Source organism: Nelusetta ayraudi, unplaced genomic scaffold, assembly GCF_046127955.1.
Source record: "Nelusetta ayraudi isolate G7.1 ecotype Tasmania unplaced genomic scaffold, CSIRO-AGI_Nayr_v1 ptg000071l, whole genome shotgun sequence".
Lineage (NCBI taxonomy): Eukaryota > Metazoa > Chordata > Actinopteri > Tetraodontiformes > Monacanthidae > Nelusetta > Nelusetta ayraudi.
The window spans coordinates 2359311-2370176 of NW_027466121.1; the positions used below are offsets into that span (position 1 = coordinate 2359311).

Here is a 10866-nt window from a genome sequence, read left to right on the forward strand (position 1 = left end):
GAGGCGGCGTGTGAAAGTCAGCAAAGACAAACCCCTCTCCCCGCCTCCCACCTACCACACCACAGCACCCCAACCCCGCCGCCGTTATTTCTTATGCGCGTTGAAGTCGCATTCTGAAACGGGGGGGGGGGGGGGGGGACTGCTGTCTCATAAGCCGCGTGAGCCGGGAGACATGACAGCTTACTGGAACTGTTGTCGCTGCCACTGACAGCGTGTTGTCACTGTAAACGTGACAAAAAAAAAAAAAAAATAGTCTCCTTGTGTGGCAGCGCTGGAGAGTGCGAACTTGGCCGTTCCACTCTTCTCCAGCAACCTCAAAATGAATCAGCAGCGGCCCCTGGGGCGGGAAACAGATAGAAGGACTTCAAATTATTAAGGCTGAGGCTGGTCGACAGTCTAATTGGACTGACGACTCAAACATCCTCCCCTTCTCTTAGTTGCTCCTCTGCTGCTTGATTCATGTGTACACACTACAACATCATCAGCATCTTCTTGACTTCGACTCCAACAGCGTGCAGTTACCACTGCTGCCTATAACAAGCCCAGCACTCTCGACGTGCTCAAACAGGACTTGTGAGGCATGTGTTTACGGTTGTACAAATAAGAATCCAGGCCCGGTATAGGTGTTGTGTTTGTGTTGTTATGCCGGCTACTTCATTTGTATTAATATTTCAACCCCTCAGTGCACCTCCGCACGCCGAATGTGGATGAATTATGTAGCAGAGGGGAGCGTGGCACGGAACACAGCCATTTCCACTTCATCTCAATCTCCCAGGCATTCTCATCAGTTTTGGGGTGCTAGAAGTAAAGGATTGAAAGTGAATGAGAAAGGAAATAGACGCAGTAATAAGCTGTGTGTGTTGTTTGTGTGTGTCTGTGCGTGTGTGTGTTTCTGCAAGCGACAGTGCGGTAATTAGAGGGTTTGTTTATCTTAATGTGTTTAACACACAACTGTGTGCTCAAAATCATCGTAGATCGTCATAGATTATGATCATGGCTTCAAAGGAAGAAAAATCTTTCCCTTGCCACATCCATATGTATTTGTTTTAAAAAAATATGACATTGTACAGGATTAGGCGACAGCATAAAGGAAGTTCAGGCAACCTGAAAAAAAAAGACAGGCTGACGGTCTCATTAAAAATGTTTATTCTTTGACATATCTGCTTGAAGAAACAACAACAAAATACTGAAGACAACCAAACTGAAGACATGATTCCAATCGAACAAGACGACAGCGCTAACTATTTCGTTTGCAGTGCTGTGCACAGCAGACCATTTAACAACAACGACGACCAAGAAACAAACGGTTTAGCTCAACAACAGAGTCAGTTCAGCTGAATGTTTCCCTTAAAGCAAAGGCAAATGATAAGCTGTTGGTGGTTTGCTTTAGGGATTAGCATTAGCCTCCAGCAAACATCAGCTTTAGGCTTAGGTAACAGTAGCATTGGTTTTGCAGTATTCAATGAGCACCATGTCATCATCATACATGTTTCGCCCTGATCCCTGCACACGCAAGGCTCAAGCCTGTGTGCAACTGCTGACTTTCAACTCACTATCTTGATTATCTTGCAGTCAGGAGCCAATTAAGCCTGCTTCCCACTAGGCATAAAGGGATGTAGGAAAAGGGCTGTTGCACAATCACCCTGCACATTGTTTGTTACCCTCCCCTCAGAGCGGACACACACACACACACACACACACACACACAACCTCAGAAAGAAGCACAACCATTTTAAATAATAGTTTAGAGTTTTTATTCCATATCTAGTTTAAAGGGTCAGGACGTTAAGGTACATGGTATGATTATTACCTGAGAACTAGCTGAAGAATTTATGACTGAACTTAGGAAACAATCGACAGTTCGATTAAATACTAGCAGACAGAAAACATTGGGGTAGTGATAAACAACAACAACAACAACAAAAAACACTGATCATAATATTGTGCTCTCCTTTATTTGGATGATAGTCCTCGTAGCCAGCAGGTTGACTGTAAAAAATGCAGATACATTTGTAGATTTGAAAAACAGCAAGTATCGCAAGAGAATATTATTGTGTGACCTGGGGGGGAATAACACTTGGAATGTTGAATTAGGATTTCCAACCCTAATGAATTAAATGTTCAAGGGATTCTGACAGCCTGGTCTAAATCTGTGCAGGAAAGATTAAAAAAAACAAAAAACCCTGCAGGCCCAGTTTTCATTATTGTAGTCTTGCCTGAAATTACAGTGTAATGGTTTCATGGTGTACAAATTAAAAGTATCCAATTGCAATCTACCACAGAAACAAATATACACCAACCATGCTTGAGAAATGTGCTTTTAAGGTCTCTCCCCCTCCCACCAGGCCCTCTTTGAACTTTGAACATTGAGTGTCTGCTCAATGCAAGATGATTCATCAGAAGAAAGACTTTACAGAAACAAACAAAATATTGCCCTCTACATTCAAATTAGACTTTATTCACTCTGTAATTAGTCAACAATTTAAATAAACATTTATAGATATAAATATTATAAAGATTATAATCACTTTGGTTTATTGTGCATTGATAAATGCGTGCAAATTCAAATACAAGGCAGAAGGTGCCAGTTCTTCCCCTCTCAGAAATTTCTGATTCAACAATAATTAATTGTTGCAACAGCTCAGCCACTACGGTATCCAAACAAATAAGCACCAAAGAGAAAGAGGTATAAAAAGCAGTGGGGAGACATTAGTATACAGCACATTAGTCACTGTTGACATCCTAAACCAAACAATTAACTTGTGCGCAAGTAAATATTGGTTTTGCTTCGTTACCTCACCAGACTTCATCATGACAAAGGAAGGAAACTAGCCTCGCTGACCTGATCTAAATGGTGCAGCTAAAGCTGCTTTCATAATATTCACAAGTCGTCCATTCTCCCAAATTTATTACAACCAACTCTAATTTGGTTTTTCACACAAAACAATACGTAACCTGGGTATAATTGAATTATTTGTCGTGTAGCTTAGTAGGTACTGAGACTCCTGCTAAGCATAGATTAGTTAAATAGACTCCTAATTTTAAGCACTATTCGCCCCCAACAACATTAGCTCATCACTTCAATAGACACAAATGATCTTTAAGTAGGAGAATTTCAGTGGATGGTGCTAGATCTTGGTCATCAGGTTGCTGACAAGTTTCTGAAGATCCTGAGCTCGGTGCTTCGTAGTCTTCAGCACCTCCTCGTGGTTTGCCTTCTCTTTGCTGTCATAATCCATGATCACTTTATTTGTGATGAGGGACAGACCCAGCACACGTAAACCGCAGTGACGAGCCACAACCACCTCTGGCACTGTGCTCATGCCTGTATGGGAGGGGTGGGGGGGTGGGGGTTGTTTTAAGCACATAGACATAGTTAAGTCCAAAAAATGTAAAATAGTGTAAAAACATGCAGCGTTGCTTATTCACAAAATCCTAGACTTGAAGGATTAAAACTAGAATTAAATGTACTTAAGTTTATTCTTAGCATCTCCACATGTATAATTCCTACAGATAAGTTCAAAAGTTGTGTGCTGTGTTTACTCAGACGTTAAAAAAGAATTGTGTGCAGTCAAGTAGATGGGTCAAGCATAATAACAGCAGAACTAACGGACTTCTGCGGAACCGAAAACTGCATGTCAGTCAATGTGAAAGTTCCACAAATAAAAAGGTAAATATTTTTGTAGTATTGGTCGTTGTAAGTTGGTTGCTTCATGTCCTTAGTTGAGAAAGCTGATGTACATGGCTGTGGCTCAGTTGGTAGTTAGTAGTTGGTTGCCCAATGACCAAAGGATTGGCAGTTTGAATCCTGCAGTGTCCTTGGGCAAGACACTGAACTTCAAATTGCTCCCGATGTGCCTTGCCTCGCATGGGTGAATGAGAGGCTTTGTAACACGCTTTAGGGTACAAAGAAGGTGCTGAAAAGCGCTATATAGGTGGAGTCCATTTCCCATTTAGATTTTCTAATCATCTTTGATAGTTTATGTATAAATTTATGAGATGCTGAAATGTCGAAATGTCTCCCAGCAGTGCTGCCCAAAGAAAGAACAGTCCCATTTAAGAACAAGGCTGATATTTTCATCTTCTAGGCGTTACGAGACGTCGGAATGTCTCCCAGCAGTGATGCCCAAAGACAGAACAGACCCATTTAAGGGGGAGGCTGATATTTTCATTTTCTAGATGTTGTTTAAAGGGTCAGTGAACGTTTTTTCACCGCTAGAAAGCTCGGCTGAACATAGCACAAATATTAAAGCTGAGAAGCCTTGGAGCCCCACCACCATAACCCATCTCTCATCTCCATTGGTCCTTTTTATTTGTCGACGTCAGATCGTTGTAAACACACCATAACCACTTGTGTGTTTTAGCAGAGTGCTTCTCTCGATATTAATATGCTTCGTTTGGGGTGCGTTTCATGCTATTTGCAAGTGTTTTCTGAAGTTGCAGCGCAGTGCCCGTTGTAGGGGACGGTTGCTTCTCGCTATTTATAACAATGGCAGGGCAGCTGTTCCAATGGGTGGGGGGAGGAGGAGATTCACATGCACTAACAAGAGCAGGTTTTGTAAACTAGGCAATAAAGAAAGGGCTTGAGAGCCATCCCTGAACAACACCAATAGAAATTCACAAGACAAATGTTTGTTGCCTTCTATCTGACAATGATGGAAAGCGTGTAAAGACGATCCCTGTCCAAAGCTTGATTTGTCTTTTTAAAACCTAAGTCATAAAACAGTCCAGCTGTCAAATACTTCACTGTATGTAATGTATTTAACGGTGATAATCTTGCCATGGCTTATTGTTTTAAACATGGTAAGCGTTGCTTATGTGCTTCAGGAAGGTGTTCTTCATCTGTTTTACATGCATAGTCACACTGACAAATTGACAAATAAACTTGGTGCGTAAACACTGTGGATTACCCCTTCAATATTTGATTTCTGAATATATTACCAGTTGGAAATGTGATGGTGATTATTTTTTCATAAGCAGTGTTGCTCCCTACATGGTAAGCAGCATTGTTGCAATCAGCCACAATATTTGGCAGAAATGGATATGTTCTATCAGCAGCTTCTGGACAGGAATAATAATTTATTCATGCATAAGTCAAAGCCTGAAAATTAATCTGGATGAAAGTAATATATGCAAATGTGATCTGTAAAATTCAAATCAAGCTGCTACCTTGTGACATTGCATTTTTGACAGTGTCACAAAAATTCCACTATATAAACTGTTATTATGAAGTCACCTATATATACATACATATCCATATTTGACTCTACACTTTCAAAGACACAAATGGGCATTTCTCAGGGCTCAATACTTGAACTTTGGCTGCGTCTTCTCTTTATAAACTGCTTGGCCACAATGTCAGTTGCCAGCTGTAAGTGGGCGTTGCCATTTGGCAGGCTGCTGAAGCCGAGGTCAGGCTGTGGCTCAATACAAATCATCTGGTCTTTCATCTTTCAAAAACAATGTCAATGTGTTTCTCTGTTAAACGTATGTATCTTTAGCGCAAAGTTCTCAAACGGATTTGCAAAATGAAAAAATACTTACTATAACAAAATTTGAATACCTTGGATTGTGGGTTTGGCCCCAAGGCCTAAAGAATACCTCATTTACCTCATAAATTCTAAAGTGACTAGGTGCGAGATCCATGAAGGCGCCAAACTCACCCACAGCATCTGCCCCCAGCGTCTGCAGAACTTTGCTCTCTGCAATGGTCTCGTATGTGGGTCCAGCCAGCATGCAGTAAACCCCTTCCTGCAGGAAGCTGCCGCAGCCCTGCTCCTCTGCCACCTCCTTGGCCAGAGCCCTCAAGTCGGCATCGTAGGCATCGGACATACAAGGGAACCGAACCCCGAACCTGGAGAATGTTAACAGCGTCAGCGCATGACATGACAGAGGGGGGCAGGGGCATATTATATTTTAATCTTCTCGAGCTGGGCTGTGTGCTGTACCTCTCGTCGTTGTGGCCACATAGAGGGTTCTGCCCTGCGAAACCCGGCGTGTTGATGTGGTCTTTGATCAGCATGATGTCTCCCACAGCAAAGCCGTCATTGAGGCCCCCGGCAGCGTTTGTCACGATCAGAGTTTCCACGCCCAGCAGGAAAAAGACTCGCACCGGGTACGTCACCTGCGGCACACACAGTACTTTTTTAGAGACACGCCGCTCCTCTTTTAATTGCTGTCATTTCTTTCAAATTATGACAGAATGGGGCATTAAAAAGAGATACGAGTGGCATCCGATAGTGATTTCAGCTCTGATGTTTACTGCCGAAGGGGCTTGTTAGACTGTCTCTGAGTTGTAACTGTAACCTTCACAGGGCAGCCGATGTCTTGTAATGGCTGTCGTTAGCTCTCCTGACTGTCACACACGAAATTGCTTTTGCCGTGTCACATTTCTCTATAGTTGTGTTTGCCTGTGAATTTGAAAATGTACCCACTTCCTGAAAAGGTCATTATTGCCATTTAGAAATGTTTTGCTTTAAGATGTAAGTTGTAAATATCAGGCTGGTTTGTGTTGTACATTTGATTGCGGTTTATCAGGGATTTTGATGTTAGCTTTGCAAGCTACATATTCACTAACAGTCAAACGTTTGGACACACCTGTTTCTTCTTTATCTTTACTACTTTCTACACTGTAGATACATACTGAAGACATTAAAAATATGACCAAGATATGTGGATGAATGTGGCAAAAGAAAAAAGATACCTCAATATGCCATGTTACATATATTTTATATGAAGGGTGGCTGTTCTAGATCATCTAAAATCTAAAAATTGTTTGACTTATTTAACAATGTTTTGTTTAATACATATTCCATATGTGTTCATTCATAGTTTGATACCTTGCGTGACAATCTACAATGTAAATAGTCATGAAAATGAAAGAAAAACTAATTTGAAGTATGTGTTCGAACTTTTGACTGGTAGCGTAGCTTATAGGTGCTTGCAATAAGTAACTTTCTCTCAAATGTATGAATGTATTAACTCAGAGCACGAGCATAGTCCAGCTAGCAAAGAACTGACTTCTGAGATCAGTTAAGTTGGCAATAATTATACTCCAGTTACATTACCCAGTACATTTTCCAAGTCCCAACATGGACAAAAACCCATCTGATTTTACCAGTGAAAGGAATAATGCTGGATTTTATGATGCATTGGTTATATGGGAAGATCGCTCACAGCAAAAGAATAAAGTAATAAACTGTTTTCATAGGCCAAAGGCCGATTCTGCAATGTCACAGAAGAAGGGCTCATCTCATCATTCTTCTGCTGATCATTAAACACATTTAATTCTGAGAGAAAGTGTTGCCAACTCGGAGAAATCACAGAAGGATGAGCAAATTCCTCACTGTGGGGAAAACAATCATATTTTCAAAGGGTTCTCCTAATTTTGTTAAGCAAATACTCTCTAAAATAAAGTAAAGTGAATCAAAGGCCTAAAACTATTGCCCTTCCGTGACAGGAATAATAAAACAAGTGTTAACGATTAGGCAGACACCTACAGAGGCTGTGAATGTTTTCCTCAAAGTCAAGAACAAAGTCAGAGATTAAACCCCACAGCTTTAGTTTACGTCTCGCGCACTACGTGGTAGTTTTCCCTGTGTGCAAGCATATTGGCTTGTGAGAGGAATAAGGGCAGGATGTTGTATTTGCACAGCTCTTTATGGGTGGGGGTGGTGGTGGTGGTGGTGGGGGGTGGGGGGTGGGGGGGGGGGCTGTGAATTTTTATTGTTCACTTTATTTTGTGTTACTTAACAAAATAAAAATAACATCATGATCTTAGAAATAAACTAAACAAATCAATGATATTGTGGAAAAACTAACTCCCATTATATGCCGCTACCTCATGTGGAATCATGTGGACTCATTTGGACAAAGTATCAGGTTAGATATGCAGGTCTGATGGGTGTCAGTCACTGCAGCACTTAATAAACACACATGTAACCCAATCGCTGTTGGAAGAGTTTCAATGCCAGTGCAAATTCTCATTAGCCAAGAACGAAAGCTGACAGCTCAGTGCAACAATCACCACCAGCCTAATTAAATGAGTAGCATCTTACCGTTTGTATGCTGTAGCCCTCGTAGAAGTGGAATCTCCCTTGCATGCAGACGCACTCGCGTCCTTGCAGTTTGCCAAACACCAGCTGACCGGCATGGCCTTGCACTGCATAGCACGAATACGTTTTGTTGATGACCGATTTGATAATTGTAATGATAACAGTTATTATAGAAAGAAATGTCAATTCTTGCTTAGAGTCGAACTTACCAGTGCTGACTGGGAAATTTGGAATGTCCTTGTAAGGGAACACAGTCTTGTCAACCATCAGGTCGGCCAAACTGCCGAGACCTGACCCGCAAATGATGGCCACCTTCGGCCGCTGTTCAGCGTGGGAAAGAAGCCAGTCTGCTGTCTCTTTGTACTCCTCATACTGGTATCTGAAAGTAATAAAATCGCAGTGACGATATTTAAAGAATGTGTGTAAATAAATAAAAAATATCCTGTTTATCAGGCATTGAAGGTCACAAGGGGCAGACTCTCATTCCTATTAATGTATGTGACACGCAAAAAAAAGTGGCATCCCTGTTGGTTTTCATGTCAAACCTTTTGAGTCACAATGATACATCTTATTCTGTAACGATTGGAAACACTACTGTTTCATGACCTCTCAGCTGCAGGGGTTTCAGGCAGTCATGGCAGCAAACACACTCAAGCAGACAGCAAGTGACCTCTTTTGTTCTGTGATAAACAAACATTTTGTTCTGTGATTTAAAAAAAAAAAAAGTTTGTCGATTGACAAACTATGCAATGTTATGTCTGTGAAGGTTCTCAGTCATCCTTGTCATCTTTAAGGCAGAAGGGCAAGTGGGCTTGTTCTTGTGACGAAGAAGCCTTTTGGATGAGAGGTGAAACGTCTTCACGATCACAGGAACAAGCCCACTTGCCCTTCTGCCTTAACTTTCCGATTCCAGTTAGATTCCAGAACTGAAGGAGCCTTTGTTATCTTCAAGATCACAATAACAAAGCCAGACTTATCCCTTTTTACCTTATGTTCTGAATGTTGCTTATCTCTGTATTTAGGACTACCACATTCCTGACAACATTCCATTCAAGTAATGTTTCTGTCTCTGCCCTGCTGAAGAGTCCATTGAATGACATGTACAGGTACAATACAATACAGGTAATATTGCAACAGTCTCGTTGAATGATGAACATCTAGCAGAGTTTTATAAAGGTGCCGCTCGTCCAACCAATGAGAGGCAGCCTAATGTGCGAGGGCTCCTCCCTCCTCTCCGGGCCTGCAGAGCGGAGCTGTCCGAGGTGCTGCACGCCCACCCCCTCCGACAAACCACAGACGGGTCTGACCGGCCTGAGCCGTTGCTGAGCCCTGCACAGGCACCCCAGCGAACGAGAACCACAGTTTTTTTTTTTTGTGGCGACGAAAGGCGTTGACTAAACGCCAATACGCGTCTAGTCAAAGCCAGACTTCGCGGTTCGGTTCGGTAAGCGGACACTCCGTATCTTAACACCGCCTGTGTCACACCCAGTGAGTAATTCTCACTCTGTTGTATTTTGTTGCTGTTGCCGTGGTTCCCCCTGGACGCTAAAGCGCCGTCCACCGCTGACCATCCCTCCATGTAACCGGTGCTACAGTGTAACTGCGACGGCTCATCACACACAGGTCGGTCTTACCTGCGCTGGCTGACGCACGCCGACAACCCTTCCATGTCTTACTGGGCCAAGATACTGAACTCCCGTCGTTGATGTCGTCGTTTTTTCACCCCTTGCCCCCTACTTAAGAGCGGCTTCGCGTGCTAGCCGAGCGGAGGATGATGGTGACACTACAGTGCCGCCGGTGACGCAGCGTCAGAGTTGCCGTGCGCGCGCCGACGTCGCAGCGCTGAGAGCCGAGGGGTGGGTGAGTGGGCGGAGTCTGCTCACTGCCGGCTGCTTTGAAAGAGACTAAATCCGATTTTCTACCAGACTGGACTGCTCACCGGTCCGTTACTAAGGATGACAAGTATGAGAACACAGGAGTGGGAAACGGTCAGGGAAAGAGAGAGAGAGAGAGAGAGAGAGAGAGAGAGAGAGAGAGAGAGAGAGAGAGAGAGGGAGAGAGAGAGAGATGAAGAAGACTAGCAGCAGCTGTTTAAGGAGAAGAACAAAGAGGATTAATAGAGCACGTGTGGAAGAAATCCCTTCTTTCACACTCCATTCCAATCAAAGCCGCAACATTCCCCAGTTGACGATTGTTGTATAATAGCAGGCCATTGCGTGCGGGGAACTGCTGCTCGAGTTTATTGCCTCAACACTTGTTGACGCAACATTTATGAGGGTAACGCCATCTGTTTGGAAAACATTGTCCGACAGTACGCAGTGTTATCGTGATTTCAACAAACTTCGACAGCTGTGTCTACCTACATAAACGGAAGTACTCATACAAGTTAGACATTTATGCTGGGTTTTCCTGGTGTGTCTATACATCATTTTTGGCTGACTGTACTTTCTGGGACGTTATATAATTCTCCAGACACCTTATAAAATAAAGTCTCCGCTGTGTCTTAATCCACCAGCTGGTATTGAGGAAATGAGAGGGTGTCAGCGAGACGGATGCCTAAAAACGTACAATTATTTATTATTTACGATTTGTATGTCATATAGGAGTGCAGGTGATAGTTTCAGTTGTGTGTAGGCAGAATCTACAATAAAGAGTATACATTTCTGGGATGAGCAACAAGGCTGAATATGTGGGTGGTGTCACCTCGGCTAATGAGCCAAATCATCTTTTCAGAATATCAAACAATAATTTGTTTTGATTCACTTTTGTTAGTCGTTTCTTGGACTGGATAATGAGGGTTTGACGAAAGAAG

At 42.7% G+C, this 10866-nt stretch overlaps 1 protein-coding gene across 1 annotated transcript; it reads right to left on the minus strand.

Moving 5' to 3' along the window:
* Positions 1-1760: 1760 nt before the first annotated feature.
* On the minus strand, positions 1761-9841 carry pnp6 (purine nucleoside phosphorylase 6). Its single transcript, XM_076042710.1, has 6 exons — positions 9689-9841; positions 8264-8433; positions 8058-8161; positions 5949-6124; positions 5664-5854; positions 1761-3325 (listed from the first exon to the last, which is right to left on the minus strand). Exons 1-6 carry the CDS (start codon positions 9721-9723, stop codon positions 3129-3131), a joined length of 873 nt encoding a protein of 290 aa, XP_075898825.1. The 5' UTR covers positions 9724-9841; the 3' UTR covers positions 1761-3128.
* Between the last annotated feature and the right edge of the window lie 1025 nt (positions 9842-10866).